This window comes from Plectrocnemia conspersa, unplaced genomic scaffold (assembly GCF_051122295.1).
Source record: "Plectrocnemia conspersa isolate PC_06_02 unplaced genomic scaffold, ASM5112229v1 ptg000008l, whole genome shotgun sequence".
Taxonomy (NCBI): Eukaryota; Metazoa; Arthropoda; class Insecta; order Trichoptera; family Polycentropodidae; genus Plectrocnemia; species Plectrocnemia conspersa.
Genome location: NW_028277172.1, coordinates 12,556,929 through 12,583,190, shown reverse-complemented (window position 1 = coordinate 12,583,190; position 26,262 = coordinate 12,556,929). Strand labels below are relative to the sequence as shown.

Here is a 26,262-nt window from a genome sequence, read left to right as displayed (position 1 = left end):
GTGAGTAACATATTATTTATAAACGATTTAAAAGTCCATATACGTTGTTTTTTGTTATTAATTATTCGGTAACATGAAATTTAACGCGTCGTTTAAACACCTGAAGCGATTAATTAACACACAACCGCGCCAGGACTCGCAGACCTTCGGCCTTCGAGCGTGACAAATTTCGGGCATCGCTGAAAAATTGAATTTGCCACGGGGTCAACGTTCACGTACAACACATATTTAACGTAACGTAACGTAACGTTACCCCTTTCGCCGCTCATTAATCGCACGGCGGAAAATGTTTTATGTAAATCAACATAACGTGACTCGCGTCTTACGTAGCGTAGAGGTTTCGAAGAAGTAGAAAAGTATAATACAATTTTATGAGATTGTCGATTTTTGCCTTTGTGAAAAAAATTTAAATCGTACCCTGTCGCGTTTTATTACAAGTTTTGTTAGCTAAATATGCAAACTAAAAAAATAAACTGTATACCGATCACGTGACTTTGGGTTTCGTGCAAGCGTTGACATTGAACCGTACTGTGTGTATTGTTTTAATTGGGTTGTTTATTTTTTTAAATACAAAAATTTAGTTTTCTTGTGATTATTAATTAATACACACAAGTCGACGTTTTATATGAATATGCAAGTAAGTTGCTTCAACTGGATTCACGCTGTTATAATTGCTTTTACATTTTTCCATCAAAAACAAATAAATTAAAACTTAGCTTATTTTATTAGATGAATAATATTAAAGTAATAATATTATTTTATTTACCTTCGAATAATACATAGTAATTTAAATGCTCTTATTATACTCTCTACCAAATTATTTAAAATCGACCATACGTTTAAATGTATTGTGATATAATCATAACTTTTTTGTGTTTCATTGTAAGCATATTTTTTTATTAAATAGCTAGGTGCTAAGTTTATTAAAATATCACAAAAAAGTTAGTTAATGTTTTTAGATAATTTTGATTTGATTTTTTAAATACGTTTATTTTATTAATTTAGATAGCTATATTAATTATACATAATATACATGTTACTGGTTTATAACCATTTTTATGTTTACAATTATTAGCTACAATATTATAAAAAATAAGAATAAAAACATTTGTGGTCATAATTTTAGACAAGAACATTATTTGTAATTCTGATACTATTATATATAAGTCAGAAACTTGTTAAATTAAAACTAATATTTATATGTAAAAATGGACATCGAATGCTAATATTTTTATAATAAATTGAACGTTGTGCAACGTTATAGTTTTCAATCCAGTTTTTCATATTTAATATACAAACAATTCTAACTATTTAGTGTGTATATGGGTTTAATAAATTAAAACTATATCTGAACCTTATCTAGATTTTATACTTGATTTGTTATAAAGGGAGTACAAAAGTCATCTTGAACTTTAACAGATCATTTTTATTGTATTATTTTTACAATGCTGTATTTTCACTCGTTTGGATTATAATTTTAATTTATGATTTTTAAAAAACTTTTGATTATATAAAGCATAAAATCTAAATTAATAAGTTAGTAATTTTTTGGTATTTTTATTACTTTATTTTTTCTTTTTTTCAAAGTTCTGTATTTCTGGTAGTTAGTATATCTGTTACAGTAAATGTGTTTTTTACAAGCATATATTATATGATTTCACTAACCGTTTTAGTAAAATCGTATCTAAACATAATTTCATTAACTTTTCTAACCCCTATCGGTTAAATTTAATTTTCGCTTGTTCAATATATCTAACATTCAAATTATTTTCTAAATTTAGTACAATATAAACGTGTTTATTTTCGTAGCTTTGTCGTCTAGCTGGCTGGTTAAACTCTATTATTTTGTTGGGTAGACCTGGAATTATGTGAGGTGGAAAGTGTCTGCTTTCACTGTCTCAGTCGATAATTGACATAAATCATATGTATGTACATATTGGTTTCAACGAGATATTTATAGGTATAAAATATTAGTATTTGCTTTATTTATATTATATTATTTAATATTCAAGGCCCATTGACGTTTAGCTATAAAACATATAAATTATTATATAATTTAATTACATTATAAAATAATATAAAAATACTTTCTATACTTTGAATTTGCAGTTTATAAATATAAAACATTAAAATAAAATACTTCTTTTATATAAAATATTTTGTAATTAAGATGTTTAAATTCAAAACTAAGAAATGGAAATGACTTTAAATTTAAATATATTAGGTATAATCAGAGTGCAAGAATGATCATTTTCCGATAACACACAACCGTTCAGTTAACCGCTGATTATTTCGCAAGCATATGTTTGTATGTAAGCTCCAGCCTGCGATGGGGGTTTGTGTTGCACACACACAGTGTCGGGGGTTGAACCACCCTAGTCTAGGCGGACATCTACGGTGTAATCTGGCCAAGCCCGCCCTGTTAATCCAATAATAGCATTCTGTGCAAATATGGGGCGGTTTATGGCCGGCTAACACGCTCTGCGGGCCTAGACTAGGATGACCGCCAATAATACTTCATTTTGGTGTCTAACTTCACTTTAACCCCCGCCGCGGATCAGAGAGCACGATAATTATGGAAAGTGTTGAAATAATGAAAAACTACGATGTGAAAGCTCCGTCCTCCGCAAAAGCTTTTGATTATGACGCTTAAAGCTTTAGGTGGGATTTAACGAGGACATATTCGCTGAATTCATATGGCATGCTCAAAGGTTTTATATATTTATGACTAGTATTATAAATTTAAGTAGTTCGTGTACATCACAAATCTATTTGTTAGTTTAAACATGGTGAAACTTACAAATTATATTTATAATTAAATATAATTTGTAATTTATCAGATTTAAATTAAAACTAGTCGATGATACCTAAGATACCTAGTACAAAGAATTACTGATACAACTAATCAGTTATAGAAAATCAAGCATGCTTATTTTAATTCTCAAAAAAAAAATTTGTAGTGTAAAAAATAAAAGTTTTTAAATATAGTATATAGTCATTTTTATACGAGATACTTCAAAAGTCTTCATAAAATTTTTATTTTGGCTTGCCACGATTTATGAGGTAGTAATTTTTGACCTACGCCTGTGCCTTTATCACTCGAACTAATATCCGTACATCGCAACGAAGCTTCCATTTATTTTACGATTAAATTAATCTGAATCGTATATTCTAAGCTACGTAGACAGTACATAAACAAATGTTTTAAGATTTATTACCGTAATCTTGATTATCAATGCTTTATAGTTTATTTTAATTTATATTTCAATAGAATGTGTGTTTAATGCGTGTTTTATTTTTGTATTTTCAGCTTCGACGTTAGGGGTCGGGCGTTCAACAAGGCTCTATATTGGTCAGACCCTTTGGCCTTTGGACCTCGGGCGTATTTTGTGACAGTGTCAAAACCGGCTGCTCTTACGATAGAGTCTGTGCAATTAGACGACGAAGGGACGTATAGGTGTAGGGTGGATTTTAAAAATTCGCCTACTAGAAATTTTCAAATACGACTGAACGTCATCGGTGAGTACTATTTTATTATTAACTCTTTATTCGGTTAACAGTGCAAGCTGCTGTATCTCTCTTACCATACGACTATGATATTTTTAATCCTAAATAATATGTATATTAAATTTAAACCATACTGAGTTGTACAATAGTAACTATCCTTGAGTAGCTTATGTAATACCTTAGGATTAGCATATAATGGGTTAAGATCAGCTTTTATCTAATGACATAAGTTGTTATATGAAACAGATGTAGCTAACGTAGTTATTACTGTTTTTTAATAAAGTATTATTAGTTATAATATTTTTATATTATAATATGTACCTATGCCATGATATGTTATTAAAAGCGAATCTAGTTGTTTATTCTTTAATATTATTATTTCTACGACGATTAGCTCCACTTTTCATAAAAATCTAACGTTCTTTAATTTCTGTGTTATTTTACTCGGTTTCAAAATATTATTAACCTTATGAAATTACATAAAACAATCTAATAGCTTTTAAAATAATCTCTAAGTAATGAAATTATTAATAGATAAACTGTATTTTGTTAAATATACTTTACTTTTAAATACTAAAACCTTGAAAATAGGATCAAAGACCATGCCCTTTAAATAATAAAAGTTAATATATTACTTCTTACTAGCATTTTTTCGCGTTTAAATATTAATATATAGAAATAAGTATCAGCTGGTTGATAGGAATATTTAATGAAGCTTGGGGTTAAAATGTACTCTATTTCTAGATGGAAAGTATGATTTAATTAACATTTACTATCTAAACAGACTAGCATAGAATCACTCTTAACTTAAATATGAAAATTAAACATTATAAATCATTATTTTTATTTTTTTTAATATCAACATTCATTTGTGGTAGTATTAAACCGATTGTAATAAAATTATAAATATTTATTTACAATCTAAATATTTTTATATCAAATATATATAAAAAGGCATTATATTTACATATCGTAAGCACATTTTGCCTTTACCTCTAAATGCATTCAAGGAAAATCAAGAATGTGAATAAAATACCAGTTTTATTATTAAACTTTAAAGAAAAAATTAACTTTACATGTAACCGAACTCATTTATAAAATTTATTGCCGCCCTTGTGGATCTAAGGCTAATTTTTAAATAAAACGGGGTGTTATTATTTTAGATAAAATGATAATATATTAAAAAATAATTTTACTGGTAAAAAATACGCTTTTCATATTAATTATATATGTCTCATTTCATGACTGAAATATTTCATTATGTTTTTAAGTAACACCTTGTGTGCTATTTTAACATATTTTTAATGTATTACATCTATTGTAGGTTTGTCTAATGTTATCTTTATACGCTACCAATTTTATTGAACAGCTTCCATTGCCACTTAACAAGCTCTTAATCTTGTTTTTCCTCCTAATCGCATTAGCTCACTCCGATGCGCAATATAACGTATGTTGTAGTATCTGAGTATTTTTTTCCTTTAGAACTTGATACAACAATAAAATTATACATACTATATAAATATCACACGCTTATACAAAACCATTAATTCTAATTCAAAATAACTAAATAACAAATTAATCTAAAGTTTAAATTAACAGCGGCCGCCCGTGTGTTCTTGACTGTGTAATTATCATGAAACAAAGCCTACATTGAAAGCTCGTTTGTACGCGATGGGAATTTAAGTATTCAAGCCGATATAATTTAAAATATCTAATTAAAATTATTAAATGTGTTGTAAGTCAATGCCAAAAATAATTAAAATACGTAGAAGATACCGACACGCTTAATATGGTTATCTATTAGTATTTTAGCAATACTGAAACACTTAATTTTAAATACATTCTCTTCGATTTTTAATTTCCAAAATCTAATTTATTTTTTATAAACACCTTTGTTAAAAAAATAACGTTAACTTTGTGAACAGTACTAATTTAATTTTAAATATCTCAAGTAAAACAAAACGCTCAAATGCACCATAAATAAAACCATTTAATTTTTGTGTGTTGTTGTTGATAGTATTTTAATGAAAAATGTTTAAGGCCCTCGGGCGACTGGTTGTGCCATCGCAAAGCTTACAAGAAAAGGAACCTCACTTAATTAAATGCTACTATGTACTATTTTCGCTCATCTCCAAAACCTACCTAGCTCTCGGGGGCATTTCGCAGATACGGTTGATATATTTATTGTCTCGAACCTAACAAAACACAATCTATTATTGGCGCAAAATAAGTACAAGACCTAAAATTGATGGTGTGAACACGAAAGGGGAGACGGAGAACGAAACAAAAAAAATACAGCTATTTAATTACATTTAGTTTGCCTTCTAGATACATTGAAAATATTAGCTTGCAATCGAGGATAATGTTTGTGTAAAATAGTATTAAAGATAATATAACGTTTATAGTGTATTTTAAACACCTAGGTAGTTAACGCTTTACCGTATATTAAATTTAATGTATAAGACAAGTGCTTCTTAAACTGTGTTTTGCCTTAACTAGAAACATATTATTACCCTATGAGCCTGGTCTAAGCTTTAGGGTGTTTAAAATAAATCTTTGTGAAAAAAAACACTTATTTTATAATATAATTTAGTTTTTCAATCAAGTGAAGTATCTGAGATATACGTTAAATCAAACCAATGGCTATAAATGACAAGCTTACATCACCTTATGGTTTTTGTTAAAAGAAATAAAGCAAACAATTGTAAACGTATTATTTGAGATACAGTGTTAGTTAAATTTGAGTTTTCATTGCGATACATCATGTTAAATCCTACTACATAATACAAGGCATCATAACACCTACCATATACACGTCCAAATCCCACCGTTTAACCTTGAGCATCATGAAAATTTAACATTATTTCACGTTTTCACGCCACAGAGTATAATACGCGTACAACACCTAGCACACAAAACACCAATTATAACTTATGCAGTAAACGTTGTTGTATACGGACAGATCAGCTTCGTTTGGACGGTTAACGTGTAGACATAGCGTATACGTAAGATATTGCGGCTATCCTGGAGTCAACAGTGATTTAATATGCAAATTTACTTTCCTTGCTTTCTTGCTATAGGGGGTGTATTTATTGTGCACCACGTTTTCGAGGAGCGGGGGCGTGAGTCAGGGTAATTTGGGGGTTAACCGCATAGCCCCGGGACTCTTGAACATCTTAAATCATAATACAGATAACTTGCCGAGTTGACATTTGCGTTAATATTACAAGGCATTCTGACCGAACAACTACCACTATACCCTTGTAAATAATTCATAGTTATAAGTGATTCGGATGATAATAATGGCGATCGAAACGTTTGTGAATTGCGACCCGGCCGGTCGTGACAATTATTTTCGCCTCACAAAGGAGGATTTGCATTTGAACGGTGACAGTCAAAATCATAACTATACTTCTTGCGGGTCGATTTGTGTAGTCAAACTTTGAACTTGGAGAGAACTAAGATTGTGATCGGTTGTTTGCGGTTCGCAGAACGTCGTGTTAGACATGTGTTTTGAAAACAATTTAAAACAAGTATCGACATCACAATATGTCAAACACGCGGCCCTAGAGAGGTCTTAAAATACATTATTGATCCTATTAAGTATCTACTAAGTTTTATCGATAACATATTTTTTAACGTAAATAAGCATTGCATATAAAAACATTTTTTTAAATTATTGTATAATAAATGCAGTATACAAACAGAAAAAAAATATAACACTAGATATACAGGTAAAATAAAATTTAAAAATACATTAATTCTCAAAGTTTGTCATTCTGTTTGCCGGTCTCACAAAAACTCGCGAATGGAACACTCTAGGGATAATATTTTTTATAGAATATTTTTCTGAAAAATTTATGTGACAATGTATTTTAAAAAAAGTATATGTACTCTTAGATAATCATTTGACTTTTTATCAATTTGAAAGATAAAATAAAAAACTTATTATATTATCTCAGTTTTTTACTATTGACAAGCAATAATTTCGTTAATCAATATAAAAAAATTACTAGTTCCAACACGTTTATTTTACTAAAATTATATGATTATGTATACTCTGTTACTAGTAATCCGACCTTGTTCTTAAATTCTTCGAATTCATGTGTATTAACATATAACAAATTAAGCTTCAAGGTTCTATTGATTCACTAATATTGTGCAACGTAACCATATTGATAACAAAGTTTTAAACATAATAAGATTAAGTAAATAATTTCTTTAATTTCAAATCATTCGATTTAATTTTTAATTAATTAACTCCCAATTAATTATTTCTTCGCAATGATACAATATTTGTGTCGCAAAAGCAGAACAGTCAAAACATATTTGATGACAAATAACATCGTTTGTTGTCAATATCACATTTCCTAGTGATAGTGAACCTTTCTAGTTCAGTCTGCTAAATTTCTAAAAAATTTAATTTTTTTATATATATTTTAACTCTTTATTAAACAATAAAATGAAAATTGTAATAAACATATACTTAGAAATATTATTCTCTCCTCAGCTTTATAATTTTCTGCTCAAATTATATAAATGATTGCTTAAATAAATAATAATTCATATATTGTGAGTTTTTCCGCTACAAAAAATATTTAAAACAGGGGATGGATTTTATTAAAATTATATTTTTTATGCACTATACACTTATATATATATGGTTTTCAGATATTTACCCTAAAAATACATTACGTTAATATGTGATATTATATTATCACAATTAAATACTCAGGTTATACTTATAAATATAGCGATGCGTTATTTTTTTAATTACCTAAAAGTAATTAAAAAATAAAGCACTGGTAGTTTTAAAAGTGCCAGTGCCAGACCAGTTGTCATTTTTAAAGCATATTTTAACATTTACAATTTCAGAATGTTTACTAAATTATTACTTTTTGATGTGTGACGTATTGAAACAATATCAGATATATATAATATACTTTCTGTTTTTGATAAACCGTAAATTATTTGGTATCAATTTGTTTTTTGGTAGAATTTACTTTTCAATTTAATAAAATTACCGAAACATTCGACCTAGTAAAAAATTCGGCAAGTTTAAATTCATCGTTAGTAAACGGTATGATTTTTTAGTACCTGCCTATACAATTGAATTTGAAGTAATTTTTTGAAGCGTAAGATTTCTTCCAGATCTCTTGCATATGGTACTTTATTGCAACTTTTTATTTTTTTTTAAATTTAATTAAGTTTTCAAAATTAAGTTTTGTTGTATTGCAATAAAAAGCTTTATTTTTTTAACAAAATATTTTCATGATATAATCTCTTATTGTATATTTTGCCTTTTTGTATTTTACATAGTTAAATTATAATAAATGTACACGTTATACTAAGAAATATTAAAAAATAGTTAAAATTAATTTTTAACAATAATGATTTTGAGCGACATGCGATTCGCGGGTCGTGGGCTTATTATTTCTGCTTTAAATGATGTAGTGTATAGGAAGTATAGAAAGTCAAGCGCAAAATAAAATGTTAAAGCAACATTGATATTTTTATTATCAGGATATATAAAATATTCCAGACTCTTGTAATTTTATCAATCAATCTAAATAATAACTGGTGGCTTTATAAAACAATTACACTTAAATAATTGACTTATTAAGAATCAAACACTAACCATTGATTAAGTCATGCCTTAAACAATTACATCTTTGAATTAGCTTACAATCTAGAATTTAAATGCTTATTAGTTCTACTATTTCGCATATTAATTTAAAAAAACAATAACATTGCCATGTTAGAAAGTGATTTGTAACATCACAGATTGTATTTTACGTGTAAGCTTTTTATTGGATATTATATTAATTTTGTTGTTAAAATGCTCAAGCTACAATTACCTGGTAATATAATGTTAAAACGAAAGCCTTAACGCGAGGTAGAGTAACGAATCGATATTTGAATCCGGTTTACCCGACCCTTTAATTATAACCGGAACCGGAACGGATACGCAAGAGAGAAAGGTTTATGAGAATTTTGTGTGTACTCACATACACCTACGATATAAGAGCTTTAGGTATCGAAAACTCACGTAGTACCTATGTGCTTATGTGTACACTCCCCCGAGTGCAGATAATGTACGTAAACTAGCTTCTGCGTGGGATTGTTTGGGCAAAATGTAAATATTATATATTTGGGCGAATGTAACACGGAACCACCGGTATTGTTTGTCAATATAAACATAATAGACGTAATTTATTGCGTATTTATTGAATTTCTCGTTTGTATTATTACTTGTAATTCATACAAAAGGTTCCAATTAAACGTTCGGGAAATTTTTATGTTATTTTCCTCCATTGTCAGTACCTAATGAACTCTCAGTGAATTATTTCGGTAATAATAGAGACTGATATTAAGTGAAATTGTACAGTAGCTACCTAATCATGCTGAATATTCTATACCGCGTGGGTTTTGTTAACAAGAAAATTACTGGATTTATTAAAATTATAACTAATGAAATAATAATATATATGCTTACTTGCACTGCTAGTTTAGATATTGTTAGGAATACAATTTTGCATTGAATCGTATCACTACGACTATATTTTAAAATGTTATTATTAAGGTCTATTAAAACGAGAAAATAGATTTCAAAGAATATATTTTTTTATTTTTCTCCTAATTTTAAACAGTATTTTTATTAGTCTTTACCCTAAGGCTTCTTAAAACACATTATTTATTCAAAGATTACATAATACACACGTCATAAATATTTATTTATATTATTAGTATTTTTTAAATTATTATTAATATTAGTATAACCGTTGTAGTTTCGTAAAGCTATTTGTAAACTATGCAAATAGTATTATATACGCTACTGACCAAAACAATTATAAATAAAAAACCCACATTTCTGCAGCCTGTACAAAATCTCGAACCTAGTTTCTAGGTAAAAGAATAATAGTGGCGAAAAGCACATTTATATAGCGCGTGCATTCGGTGAAACGTATATGTATAAAAAAATATGTTTGTGCACGTACACCGAGTTTGTATATGGTACAATTTTTTTTATTTTTGCGGACGTACATTACTCAACATTCACCGAATAAGGTCCAACGTTGTGGAAAGCGTTAAATGAAATTTTTGTGTAGATAAACACCGCATCTGGTCCATGAAAATATTTCCCTTAATTTATTAGCCAGGCGCTAGTCCGCGGCCGGGCACGCTCTAACCGTTCTTGGATTCGTTAATTATATTTAACGTCGGCATCTACGGTTGGTTCAACTTTGACTTGAAATACAAAATAATATTGTCTAAAAATAAATCTTTGACAAGTGCTTTGAGTGTTAGGAATAAACTTATAATTTATTCATCGTTATTAAGATGCCCGGTGCTTATATTATTGAAAGAGCTGGATGTGCAATAGGTTTTATATTAAAAAAAATTTAGACCAATCCTAATATATTTTTTATAGAACAGACAGAATCTATAAGTGATTTCATTAACTGTTCTTCGCCTCAGTACACATATTTTTCGCTACGCAGCGCCAGTTTCTGGTGCTGCCTAATAAATGTATTTTTGTAATTCGTATTTGATTCAAATCACTTTGTCAAAGGTATAAGATTTTATTTTACAATCACAAATCAGCAATAACTTTCTTTCATTTATTTATTTTACATATTCTTGCAACACGCAATTTTAATTTGAGATGCAATAAATACTTTTACAATCTTTTAAACTTTTATTTTTATTTTCCTTAACAGAAGTTATTAGATTATTTTTTTATAATTGATCCTTAGTATCTTATTTGTTTTTATTTTATTATTTTCCGAATTATTTTTGGAAATTTTCTCCCTACAAACTATTACCTTCTGTCTTACATTACGCCTATTTATTGAATGTGTTGTAGTGAGTGAATTTGGTAAATTATTGAGTGCTCCCAAACAAATCCATTTTGATAGTATTAAACAAAATACACGCAAAAGTCATCAAATTATTGTACCAACTTAAAATTAACAGGTGTGAATAAGGTCTTGAGTGACGTAACATAAATTAATAAATATAATAGATTAAGTAATCTATTATTTTTTTAGTGTGCCACCTAAGAAGATTTTATAATATAACCTACGTCGCGTCGTCGCTCTAGATTTATAATCTAATATTGAGCAAATTCCGTCTGCGAATACTTGCGCTCGTGATTTAGACCTGCGTCGAAATTGGGTTATTCGCGTCGGGAAGTTCGTCAAAAATAAGTGGAGGCCCCCACTCTTGGAATTGATCGTTGGCCGTTAACTTAATAGAACAATCTTCTCTAAAAGCTCGTTCGGATGTCTAAGCCCTGATTACTATACTAAAACTGCGTGTATCTGCGAACTCCTGGATTAAATTGACAAACAGACGAACATATATCTCTACCTGTATTTCAGAGTAATTTCTCTTAATTCATGTGATTTTTTTTATATTAAAAACAAACAGACCAAAACTCATATTTTTCTCTGATCTGAAATATTTTTGATAACTTAGCAAATTCAAATTTATAGTAATATAAATATGTATTAGTTGTATATACATAAGAGCAGACATGCTATTAATAAAACACATTTTTCGTTATTAATCTATGTTTAATATCCTAATATTAATGTTTTATTTAAAACCTATACAGCAGATAACTGCAGTGGTTTTGCAGAAAAAAGCTTCTGCTTGTATTAACGTGGTTTCTCTCAAAATATCGCCTTTGCAGTGGTAACATCAAATTAAATCAGTTTTTTGAGAAGTTGATATTGATGCAAAATAATCGCTAAAATGTTAAATTTTTATTGATACAAAATTAAATTTTAAAGAACATTGTAATTACATATTAAAAAAAATTAGTAGAAAAATAGGTTTATTATCTAGATTAAGAAATATATTAAGTATAAATACAAAAAAAATAATTTACAATAGTATAATATTGCCCCATTTTAATTATTGTGCAACACTATTAAATATGTTAAATAAATTAGATAAACAAATGTTGCAAAAATTACAAAATAGGGCAATGAGAGTAATCTTAAATAAAAATAGATTAACTAATTGTAAAAGTATGATTGATAGATTAGAATGGTTGAATGTTCAAGAAATATTGAGTATGAATGTTTCAGTATTTATATATAAGTTAGAAAATAATATGTTACCAGAATATTTTAATAAGTATTTAATAAGAAATAAAGATGTACATAAATATAATACTAGAAATAGAGAAAATTTAAAGATAATTAAGTATAAAAAAACGAGTACGGCTAGGGGAATTATGTACGGAGGTTTTGATTTATATAATAGTCTTCCAAGAGAAATCCGAAAAAGTAAAAATATAACGGGTTTCATAAATGGAATAAAAAAACACTTTGGTACATATAGAAATAAATTATAATATTAAGACTTTATTATTGTATATTTTTATTTTTTCTTTCTGTTATGTATTTTTTATATATTTTTATATATGTTTACTAAATTTGTTAGATGTAAAGATGAGCTATTAGGCTAAATAAATTATTAAAATAAAATAAATAAATAAATATTGATGTCATATAAAAGACAAATTCTTTAATCACGTGCCATTAGTTAATAGATATGTGCTACACAAGCCATAGCAGGGAAGTCAAAAATAAGTTAGGGTAGCGCTATCAAAATATACTACCGGTTAATGATTATTATGTGTATATTTAGAGCTAAAAAAACAGTTAAGAAACAAGATTTGACTATTTATTCTTTCTGAAAAAAAAATCCGTTGAAAAGTAATAACTTTCATATCAACTCCATATATTATCTTACATTTTACTGCCACCATTTTAACTCATACTAATTGGTCGAAATTATTTGAAATACCGAATTATTCCAAAAAATTAGTATCAATTCTCGATAATTTTCGCTATATTTAAATTAAAACTACTTTGATAAAAACATTCCATTAAAAATATGGCATTGTTCCTACATTATTTATAAATATGTGTATGTTGTACAATGGTTTTATTTTTAAATAAAATTCTAATGTGATTCGAACAACATAAAAGTTAATACTGAGCTTATGTGTATGTATTTCATTCTCTTAAAACAAGCCAATTTCTAGTTTATTCTTAAACTCATTTTTACGACTAGGTATATTATGGTGCTAGTACTTACATAGTTGCTCGCGGATATTAAGACTGCTTGTGTTTCCGCCGCACTTTGCTCCCTTAGGGGACCTTAATATTTTGAACGTAACTGACTTTCGGGAATGCTAAATTAGAAGAGCTCGTCTAATCCCTATTACTTTGCCAGACTGTTTTATTGCCTAGAACCTGGACAAAACTCCCCGGGAAACACTTACGGACCGTAACAAAAGTTAGCCAAACGTATTGACGTCGATGCTGCGGATTTCTAGGAGCCATTAAAACAAAGACTCCCGAAAAACCAATTATAATGAATATATAATAAAAGATGTTATCTTACTTTGATTGGATTCAACTTGAAAAGAGCACTGAGTATTATCACAGCAAGTCAGCTCGTTAAAACTATCCCAATTATACCGCCATAAACCATTCTGTCTGTCTTTTATCAAGATGGCCTTAACAAATCAAAATCAAAAGAAGACATGTTTATCTTTGTTTTCAATCTTGCTTGCGTAGGTGCTCTGCACACAAAAATACCGCATAAACTTCCCATGAACATACATCAAACAATAAAATATGAACACGCACAAGAACAATATATAAAGCAACATAAACACTAATCATCATAAGCAAACCCTTTTTCGCCTACTCGGTCGTTTAATATGGCAAATATCAAAAGGTCTCTAATATATAATAGGTTGATAAACAATATAAAATATTATATTTATTTAATAAAATATTATGTATTACGAACGTTTAAAATGACAATTAACTTACTCATAGCATAAAAGTAAATTATATCAGAGTACATATAATATTGACCTAATATATTATATAAACTATTAACGAAATTACCCCGTTCGAAATTTATAACATTGCAAAATCACTTAAAAATAATAAAGCTCCGGGAATTGACCGATTAGATAACATCTTAATAAAAAACTTTCCATTTAAATGCTTTCATTTCCTAACTAACATATTTAACTTTTGCTTATCTATTGGGTATTTTCCAGGTATTTGGAAAGTTGCAAAAATAATTCCGATAAAAAAACCCGGTAAAGCTGATAGCATCCCATTAAATTACCGACCGATTAGCTTACTACCGTCCCTAAGTAAATTATTTGAAAAGATTATCTTATCACGTTTAAAAGAGTGTCTAAATAGTAAAATCATTGACGAACAATTTGGCTTCCGCGAAGGACACTCAACAACGCATCAACTTAATAGACTCACGGAGCACATTTCTGCGAATTTTAACAGGAAAAAAAGCACAGGATTTTTAATGTTAGACGTAGAGAAGGCATTTGATACTGTGTGGCATGAAGGGCTAGTATACAAACTAGATAAGTACAAAACCCCACACTATCTGATACAAATTATCCGATCATACCTCCAAGATCGTCGCTATGTCGTCTCCTTAAATAACGATAATTCGACACCGCGTAAAATACCAGCCGGGGTTCCTCAGGGGAGCATACTCGGGCCGTATCTTTATATAATATATACAAACGATATTCCAATTTTAAAAAACACCAGTCTCTCTATTTACGCGGACGATACGGCCGTTTTAACTAGTTCATATGGTCTTAAACCAATAGCAACAAAACTACAAAAATCTTTGCATAACTTAAATAAACATTTAAAAAAGTGGAAAATAAAAATAAACGATGATAAAACTGAGGCAATCATTTTTACGATGCGCCGGCAACCGTTGCCTCCGCCTTTAAAAACCGAGCAGGGCAAAAACATTGAATGGAAAACGAGTGTTAGGTATCTGGGTCTTCACTTAGATTCTAAATTAAAATATACAAAGCATATAAAAGAAGTACGGTCTAAAGGGCTTGCCGCCATTTCAGCTCTGAGACCCATTTTTAACAGAAAAAGCGCGTTGACGATTAAAAACAAAATTTTATTATATAAACAATTAATACGACCGATATTAACATACGCTTGCCCAGTGTGGAGTAATACGTGTAAAAATAATTTTAATAAGTTACAAGTAATTCAAAATAAAGCTGTAAAAATAATTTATAACACCCCATATTATACTAATTTAAAGAAACTCCACACTCGATATTCTATACCTACAATTAAAAATCACATTATTACTAATACGATAAATTATTACAAAAATATCTCGCGTGAACATAATAATAAATTAATTGCAAAAATTGGTAACTATGACAAAGTCACACTAAATTTCAAGTATAAACATAAAATGCCTAAGCACATAATGCTTTGATAGCAAATCTGTAACCGCGACTTCAATAGCCCCAATTCGTAAGTGTTATTTTTAATTATGTATCTTATATTTTATTTATTTTATTTTCTTTTTCTTATTGTATAAAGGTTTTAGTATTTTCTCCTTAAATTTTACTTATTAAATATTGCATATTGTTGCCTCTATTTTTATTTAAACTATTGTAATTTCGCTTGTAAACATGATAATGGCTAAAAGCCAGAAACATGTAATTTATAACTTGTATAAAACTAAATTATTTTTGAAATAAACATTTAAAAAAAAAAAAAAAAAATATATTATATATTTTTTTTTGTTAATCAAAATCATATGTGATAATCTTTAAAGAGTATCATTTTAACAAAAAATATACAGTCGATTTTCGAGTTAGTTACTAAATAGTACTAATAGTATTTATTTGCACTAGAATTTTATTACAGTCTATGTAAGTTATTTTAAGCGCTCTATTAGAGGTTTTTCGATATCATATATTCTCGATCTAGTTAGACTTAAAATATGCATACATTTAATAAGGAAAATATAATACAAAATAATCTGTGATAATCGATCGAAATTATACATTTAAAAAAAATATGGTTCGTTAAAAGAGCCATGGTCTTTTAAGTGTTAGTCATTTACTTTTACTACTGATCTATTGTGTTGATTAGAGATACAAATCAAAATATTTGCGTAGTGATTATTTTAAAGCTTTTGAACTTAAAAAACACCAAAATCCCATCAAATATTTGTATATTGCAAAAACGTAGGTAGTTATTTTTTCTATGATGTAATGCTACATTACCTACAACAGTGATCTTCAAATTAGGTACGCGTACCTTAGAGGGTACGCGAGTTGACTCTTGATAATTACACGATCAATATTGCCAAGTAATAATTACACGATCATAAAATAGTTGACCGCAAATACTTTAAATAAATTTATCTTTTTTTTACCAATGCATGTATACATTCATTAATACACAAATTATTTTCCATCCTATGGATATACGGTAAAAATAGTTTCGTGACCACTGATTAACACTGATTTAAATGTGACCTTTTTGGCAAAAAATTTACTTTTAATATATTTATAACAACAATACCCAAATCAACTTATTGCTGATTATCAAAATGTTAAGAAAAAAGCTCTTTGTAATTGCCGAAATTCCATAAATCAACAATATTTTTAAGCTGACACTGTGCAACTATGAACTTTCTTAATAACTGAAAATGGTTTTTTATCTTTTTCGAATCAATTTGAATAATGGTTTATTTAGGTCTATCTAAAGTAATTAAATAATGGATATATTATTTTGAGCATTCCAAGTTGTAGTTTTTTCGGCAGCAGGAATAACAAAAATAAAATGTCGTACTGGTGTAAAGTTTGAAGCAAGTATTGCTCTATTATTATTAAAATTTAATATTAATGATAATTTTCATTATTATTTTTATAGCATAGAATTTAATGCAGAGCAACCTTTATTCATTATTAAAATTTAATTTTTTGCTCCTTTATAACTTCACATATTTTCTAAAGATTTTGTCGTTTACTATCGATATTCGAATAGCTGAAAATAACGAATATTTAGAAACAGGTCTTTTAAATCTGAAAATGTCACTCTTTTTTTCTGTTTTTTTGTAGTTTTTTTTATTTTAGCTACTATCTTAAGCAATACATAATTTACCACTATTAACCAGTTTTCTTTATACCGTTTATTTTAATACGATGAGATTTTTACTTATATAAAATACAATACATGTTATTGGTTTATAACCATTTTTATATTTACAATTTTGATATTAGACAGAATATAAAATAAAATGTTTGTGTGTACAATATTAGGGAAAAATTTAAAAACCTTTTACATTACAAGTAAAAAAAATAATAAGTACTAATTTAGGTATACTAAGAGTAAGATTTAAAACCATTATTATGTGTTCTTCAGCTTCATAAACAATATGTGCTTTGGCATTTTGTGCTTACACTTAAATAAAAGGTTATTTCTGTTGTAATCTTTAATGCATTATATTAGTGAGTTAGTATGATTACGTAAAATATGTTTGTAGTATTTTCTGCAATGAAAATGGCAATATTTTTTATTATTTGTATTTATAGACTATAATGAACTGTTTTTCACCCTTTAATGGCAAATATTTTTTTAAATTAAATTCACTGCGGTTCAATTTAATATTCACAAAAATTAAGATTCTAACTTATATTTATTGTAATACTTATTTAAGGCATATTTTGTACCCACTATAAATATTTAGACCACTACCTGAAAAATATGAATAAAAGAATCGCTCTATGGCTTTCAAGTAGCATTTAGCTAACTGTTTACTATTGTAATTCAAACAACATTAACGTTTCTTAACACATTTTTACAAGCAAGGAATTATTATTTTTTTCATATTTACTTTGATAATTACTGATTAATATATTACAATTACTTACATATTTACAATCTTGATGTTTGGTAATATAATATGTTGTTTGACCACATGTTTTAAAAAAAATAATTATTGTTATTTTTAAGTTAATTATCAGCGAATAATGTAATACATATGATATTCTTTAACATGAACAATGTATTGCAACAACCAATCGTACTCCTGCAGGACTCTTCCTAATTAAAGTAAAATCCCAGCGATATTAAATACCCATAATAGGGCACAAATTAATACAAGCGATCGACAAAAACTGGTTTATTAATTGTTTAAAAATCCATCAATTAACAGATTTTACGACGAATTTTAATATGTAAACGATACAAGTAAAATGGTAAGAGATTACTACTTATTTGTATTATAACATTTTTAAAAAAAAATACTGTAATTTTTTTCATCAAGTCATTTAAAAAAGCTAATTTGGAGCATATCATAAATGCCTTTGGACTGCAATAGTTAAACCATTTTGAGCATGACAAACATGCCTTAGGATTTATTCTTAGGAATGAAATTAGTATAAAAAGTTATATTATATATTATTTATATACTGGTATTACTCAGACAGGCATATGTTCAGATGGGACTAATTAATTGTGTATATATTAGGAGTAAGCACATTCTTTATATAATTCACACGATCTACGATTTAAAATTTCAACATAATTATAAACTGTATATAGATACATATAGTATTTTCTATTTTAACAAATAATCTATAGCTTTGTGTTGATATATATTTACATATATTATGAAAGTTGAGTAATTAATGTTGGCCGTTTTCTGTACACGATTATACGATTAAAGGATCACAAGAACAATAAAAATACAGAGCCGATGACCGGCGCCATTAACGAAATATGAAAGAAAACAAGCAGTGAACGGCATAGGCCCTATTAATTACTTACGTGCGGGACCAGCACAATTAAATACTCGTTTGGAACGTATATCTCCGTTTTTCCTTCCCGGAGTCCACCCGCTTTCCCAACCCGGAAAATTATCCGCTGATTTATTCATACGCGTGTTGAACATAAATCACGGCGTTCGTTATTCGGTATTTTTGTGTTGTTGTTGCCGCCTCTAAGGCAAAAAAAAATACCCACACAACACCCATAATATAAATAACCCGCCGTTAATAAAGCAAATTAATATCGTATCTGACCGGACGGCAATCGGACTATTTATCAAAACACAGGTCTTCAATAACGACCGCCGGCAATAAATTTAATTACTTCCACCGCAACAGGGCTCTCTCTGTATATAGTGGCCGTAATTGAGGGGTGCTGCTACCCCTCTTAATTAAAATACAGAGAAAAATTCCAAGGCGAAATGCGTACATAACGAAAGTGCCTATTCGCATTTCAGCAATTAAAACGCTGTTCGGTACGCGATTTCAAATTACTGCCATATCCGAAACGACGAGTGAAAAATTGCGACGATCATTTGCCGCAATAATAATAATAATAACAGATGGGAGCAATTAGGCGAAATGAGCGGAGACGTTACTTAAAAGGAAATTTCGTACAATAAAAGCAAGCGTATAAATGGTAAAATACAAATAACTTATAACGAGAATATTTCGTAAAAAGATATCTACGAAACAATGTGTGTGATTTAAATTACGCTAATATAGTATTCAATTTAACTGACATAACTGTCAGTAATGATTTTAAAGGAAGATCCCTTTAAAAAGGTTTATGTAGAATTGTTTTTGTCTTGTTTCACAAACTAATATAAGTCCATAAAAAGTTCAATCAGAGGACGTGATCCGTTATCTTATTTTTTATTATTCTTATCTAACCATACGCCTTCATCGTGTACGTCTAATCCTCCAAAATTATTAAACAGCTGAACCTTATTAGGAGCATCGATACTCGAGAAGAATTCGGCTAAGGGTTAAATACCCGTAACGAAACCTATACAAACATACATGTATGTGCGTGCCGTCAGCGGAAGCTTTATTTGCAGCCTTTCAGCAAAACAAATATAAATATAAACAATTAATTAAATTTCGCTGTGCAAATTTGGATTGTGGCTGCCTAACCCAATAATTGCAAAGTTTGCGGCCAAGAATACGCGTTTGATTTGCGTCGCGACGCGCAGTAGAGAATTTTAAACGGATCATTGCTCGTTTCTGTGTAAATTTGTCTCAGAGCCTGCAAATATTATCTTAAATTTAATTCGTATTTGCGAGAAATAAAATAATGTGAAAAAATATACACAATAACATTTTTAAAGCTCGGCGAAAGTAAAAAATACTATTATTTTGTAAGATTAGTAAAAATACTATAAGAAAAAAAAAACATTAAAAAGATCCTATATTTTATTACATATTGCATATTACATATAACTGCTAAAGTATTAAAAAGTATGTAAAATATATGCATATATTAAATCATTGCAGATTTTGTACCATTTCGATGGATATATTCCAAGCAAACCATCCTTTACTATGGTATGACATTTGATGTGTACTAATAATTTAGCCTGCAAATTGCAGAGATGCTCGGTATAATTTTGAGAAATATGGTCTATTTAAAGAATAATTTAGTATTGCGCACTCTTTATGATGCTCTAGTCCGTATCAAACTATAAACCTGCTCCATTATATGTATTTCAAGCGAGATGAATCAGTGCAACCCATTGCGTTTTTACAGCGTAAATTCCTTCGGTATTTATACTTGAAGAAACACGAGTACTATTCGTTCCTGTTCTCTAGTATTTTCATTTTGGGAGCGTTGTCAACGTGCAAAAGAGTTTTTGTAATTAAACACTTCTAAAATTGCTTAAAAGTATTGTTGACAACTCTTAAGTACAGCTTCAAATGTGAGCCTCGGAGGGCGGACATAGTTCTCGCATGTGTCCTCTGTTTTTGACAGTAATGGTATAAACTGTAGCACTTGCCAACTCTTCTATTGTGATGGCCGTCCGACTGCTCAATATGGTGCATCGATATGTTAATATTTTATTGATTTAGTTTGCACGGGACTATTCATATATTTGTTGAGATGATTTGTGTCTGTCTTAATTTATATTTTAATATTTTAGCATAACTATTTTTTTAATTATTATATTCTTTCTATTTTTTACTAATGTGACGAACGATAATATTTAATTGAATTTAAACAATATATTCTAACAGACATTTTAAATGAATATTTATATATTTCATGTTATTAGCAATAAAGTTAATTAATCTTTGAATCACTATGTCCCTAAACATAATTAATAAATTAAATAATTAAACTTTCACTTATATTTTAGAGTTTCTTTTTAACGTTATACTTCTTTCTATTTTTTTAAAGTACTGTGCATCATCAACAGCTTTCATGAAATATAATTTATTAACACGTTTTATGTAGTACTAGTGCTGTTAATTGTGAAAATGTAATTAGGGTATTTACGATTAGTTCGCTGTAGCACAACGTATCCCATATTGTCACCAATTTATGTGGCATGGAATCTCGTCGATCGCAACCAGATTGGTCTAATTGTGAACCATCGCACATTTACAATGAATACCATATTTCACGGTTATTATGACCGACGGGTCTTTTGTCAGTTTTCCTATTACATTTGCATCCCCGAACGGATTTTCGATTCGTGCGTCACCTTCAAAGTGAACCCACTGTTGCGCCTAATTAATGTGAACTACACTATATAACATAGCATAATTTTGTAATCTATCGATTTACGATGACACTTATCAATGTGGTTTTGCTATCTGATCGCTTGGATGTGAATTTTTAGGTATGTTATTATGAACTGCACTCTTTGAGAGTGCACATTAATCACACTTGAAATATACAAATAAATTAGTATTGTTAGTTTTAAAAAATTATAAGGTCTGGTAGCATTCAAAAACGAAATAAGCGATAAATAAATGTTATTTCGGTCTGATAAATAATATAAAATTATGTAAAAACATTAATTAGACCTGTGCTGACATATGGTTTAGAAAGTTGGACAATTACTGTAGCCTACGAATGACTGTTTAATACATTTGAGAGAAAAGTACTACCAAGAAAATGCGGCACGATGAGAGAGGGCAATAAGAGGCGCATCAGGACCAACAACGAACTTTACAGTTTCTTGCAAGGAAGACTATCTTTATCTTAATCAATATAACAAGCCTTCGATGAGCAGGCTACGTTACACAAATGGATTCTACCTAACCACCGAGGCAATTTATGGATCGGCCGGCAGTCTAAAGCTTTGGTGGTTGTACGATGTGACAAAAGACGAACAAAGCCAGTGCAGCCGCAGCCAACAACTAGAGGAACATAGCGCAGGACCGGAGGAGATGGAGATCATTCTCGGAGAAGACAAAGACTCATCATAGGTTATCGGACCGATAGTGATGATGATGATGATGATGACGATAGTGTACATTATTTTGTTATTTGTTCATCAATAATATAAAGACTTTTAAAATAATAATTTAAATTTCTATAATCACATATTACATAATTTTGTTGGTAAAAAAAATTCAAAAAAGGAAAAATTATTACCATATATTTTTTATACCTATCTCAAAAAATACTATATATTTTAAAACATACGCACTGCGATTTTTTGCTTTTAATTGAATCAAATCATAATATTGCAACATCATATAAAGCAAGTACAGTGTAAACTTAAGAGTGAAAAAGTGGAAACTTGCGAGCAACTATTAATGTCAGTCGTAGTATATTTAATTTATTTTTACATTGTAAGTCAAATATAAAAATGTAAATATATTTCTGCATGTAATCATTTTGAAGACATATAAAGTATATCGAGTATATGCAACGATTTATAAAGTCAAAATGCAGTTGATAAATTGAAACATCAAAATAGAGTAATGCGGCACGCCAGCACGGAGCGTGGATGTCGATGTTTACCGGACAGCGAACGATAGACAAATGACTGAAAATCAGACTGACGCAACATATTTATAGCCCATCGTGCATCAATGCCGCACAAGAGAGCGCGTGGGGAAATGAAACGCATTTTAAAAAATATTCAAGTTGTTCATAAAAAAATGGTAAATGTAAAATTATTTAATTTTTTTTTTTTTAAATATACAACAGATGCCCAAGTTGTTCTAAATAGTTATTCAAGTGTCACTGTTTCTTTAGTAGAAGCGAAGACACATTTTAAATTCATATATTTTATTAAGCATAATATTAAGTTTATTCATGAATTGTGTATATTATAAAAAAAATCAGTAACGAATTATAAACAAAACATATTAAAAAGTATTAAATAAATATATAGTATTAGGAGTAATAAATAAGCAATTAAGTTTAATTGCAATAAAGTATTATAAACACAATCGTGAATCTTGAGACGCATTAAATGTATATCCGTACGATTTCCGTTTCCTGCTCAAAATCCATTTTGGTATCGTTAAATATTAATCCTAGGATTTACACTCGCCGTCTTTTTCTTTATTTTCAAAAAAACGCTTGAACTTTGCACGCTTCGTGCTCGAACGAAAATCATAGCAATTATTTTCTCTCGCATTGACACCAGTACTTGCGAAAAAATCGCGAGAAATACTCGGGAGGGAAGTGGGCTTATTACTTATTCAAACTTCGTCACTTTTCTTTAATGGGTTTCTAATTTTATCCGTCCCCGGTTCGTATCTTTTGATAAAGAAAAAAATCCGTCCTTGTTTTTTTCGAACTTTTTTTTAATAATTTATACGTAATTTAATATCCACTGTAAGTGTTGTATATTAGACTCAAATAATGTCTTATAACTGCGAATAAAAATATATATCATACATTAATTACGTGGAATTTGGATAATATACGTTCTGAGAAAAATAAAAAAAATAAGTAATCTTGTTATATGCTAGTTCTTAGGAATGTACGAAAATACTATTTATTTTTAGCGATTTATAAATATATATAATATGAATTTTATTTTATTGACAAATAGATTGTTGATGTGCGGTATACATTAAATAAATAAATATTTACAATTATTAAATCTGCCTTGAAAATATTGTTTAATAAATAGGCACGATTCCACCGTCTCTGGGAGATCAAAATTATCAATTTATATGGCATCCTAAATTTTCTTAATCTCAATAATGAATTAAATGAGCTGGTAGAAAAAACAAATTAAAAAAGCAAATCCTAAATTTAAAAAAAATATAAAGTCAGTAGACATATTTTATAAATAATTTCTATTATGAACATTGTAACATGAACTTTGTTTTTCTTATTTCGCGTAGTTTTCATTTCATTTTGTAACTATCTGTTACTCACCCGTATTTGTTACTATTATTATCCTCTTCATTAGAATTTTACTAAAATTAGTTTCTTTATTCGATGAAAAATTCGTAGCACATAATAATGTTAAAATGCAAATTTTGTTATTAAAATATTAAACTTTTGATTTTTATTGCTTGATTAAATATTTTTTATATTAAAGAAAAATAAATATAAAAATGATTTATAATTTATATATGTAATGTAATATTCATGATACACAAATATAATGATATGATGTATTAACTACTTTGGCAAATAAAAATGTAGCGTCTTTATGATTAAGGGTTTCAGTAATAAATTTTGCCTTAAGTGAGGGCTTCTTATATATTTCTTAAGATATAAATATGTGCTTTTCACAAATTTTTAAATATATTATATTTCAATATTAATTTCCAGTTTAAATTTTTTTTAATTATTTAGGAGTATTACTTTTTACAATATTAAATAATTCACTGTGCCATTTTAAACTATTGTGATTATTTTTCTAATATATATTTAATTATTGTATAATTTTGATTTAAAACTGAGTTTAATATTGAGAAAATCTCTATAAGTTTTAATTACATAAGATATGAATATTAGCAATGTTGTATTGTAAATACGTTAATAACAGCCAATTGAATCCCATGATATCAATACAAATTATTTGATACAAGATTTCTACATTCAGATTGATCCAGATGTTGTCGTTGCTAAAAGTTATGACTAAATTTGTCTTCAGCTCAACGATATGCTATAATTATTTTAATTGTTAGTAGAGCTTGATTAATAAATTGAAACTTGACATAAAATCCAAAATTTCGTTCTATTTATTTTGATTCAAACCTGTCTGCTTTCGATTGCAGAAGAATCTTTTTTTGTTAAAAAAAATACAATATGTTAACAGAATACAACAATCAATATTTTCTAACACAGAACTTTCTGTGAATTTTTTATATCATCTAATGAGTTTATATTCTTTGTGACATATTGTGTTGATGCACAAGTTTTGACGTATTTTTCATATCTTTTTTTTAGATTTCATTATTAATTTTATCAAATAAATAATTTAAATTGATATTTTAAATTCTCTCTCTTATCTTTCTCGAAGCTTATCCATGCCATTAAAAAAAATACCTGTGACTTTGACAAAAAAAAAAAATTTTCCCCTATGCTGATTTATGTATATTATATTCTAAAAAAAATGTAATGATCTGAACAAATAATAATCATACAGTCTGGAGAATAATAGTTGATGCAATGTCCGGAAAGTATGATAAAAAGCAAGGTCTGAAAAGTGTGAAAAATTTGGTTAATTATCGTGTCACATTGTTGTAAATAACCACATGTCATCTCTAGTTACCAATCGAAGCAAAAAGGCTCGTGCACTCAGAGCAACACATGTCAAATGATAGGCGGCTGACAATTGAGGAGGAGTCCAAATTTCATTGCGATATTTTGACGCGAATTAATATATAGGTTTTTAATATATAGGTATAATAGTATCAATGTCAATCATTACCTTTAACTTGTCAATATCAGACTTCGAAGGTCGCCAGGTAGGTCATTTATTGACAAATAAAAAATCTTCAGAGCAAATATTTGTAAACCATTTCAATGTCAAACGAATTTTAGTGAAAAACTTTCTTTTACGAAATTCATAAAGTAAACAGTGTTGTATATTAATGGCAGATATTTATAAAAAATATTTTTTCTCTCTACTGTTTATTCGGTGACTAAT

The 26,262-nt window shown here is 28.4% G+C and overlaps 1 protein-coding gene across 1 annotated transcript in view; it reads left to right on the top strand.

Moving 5' to 3' along the window:
- Positions 1 to 26,262, top strand: part of LOC148233025 (neural cell adhesion molecule 1-like) — a 602,564-nt gene that overhangs the window by 218,145 nt on the left and 358,157 nt on the right. Inside the window, exon 4 of the mRNA XM_088190284.1 lies at positions 3,311 to 3,519. Coding sequence (XP_088046410.1) covers positions 3,311 to 3,519 — 209 coding nt within the window. The remainder of the gene's footprint in view (positions 1 to 3,310; positions 3,520 to 26,262) is intronic.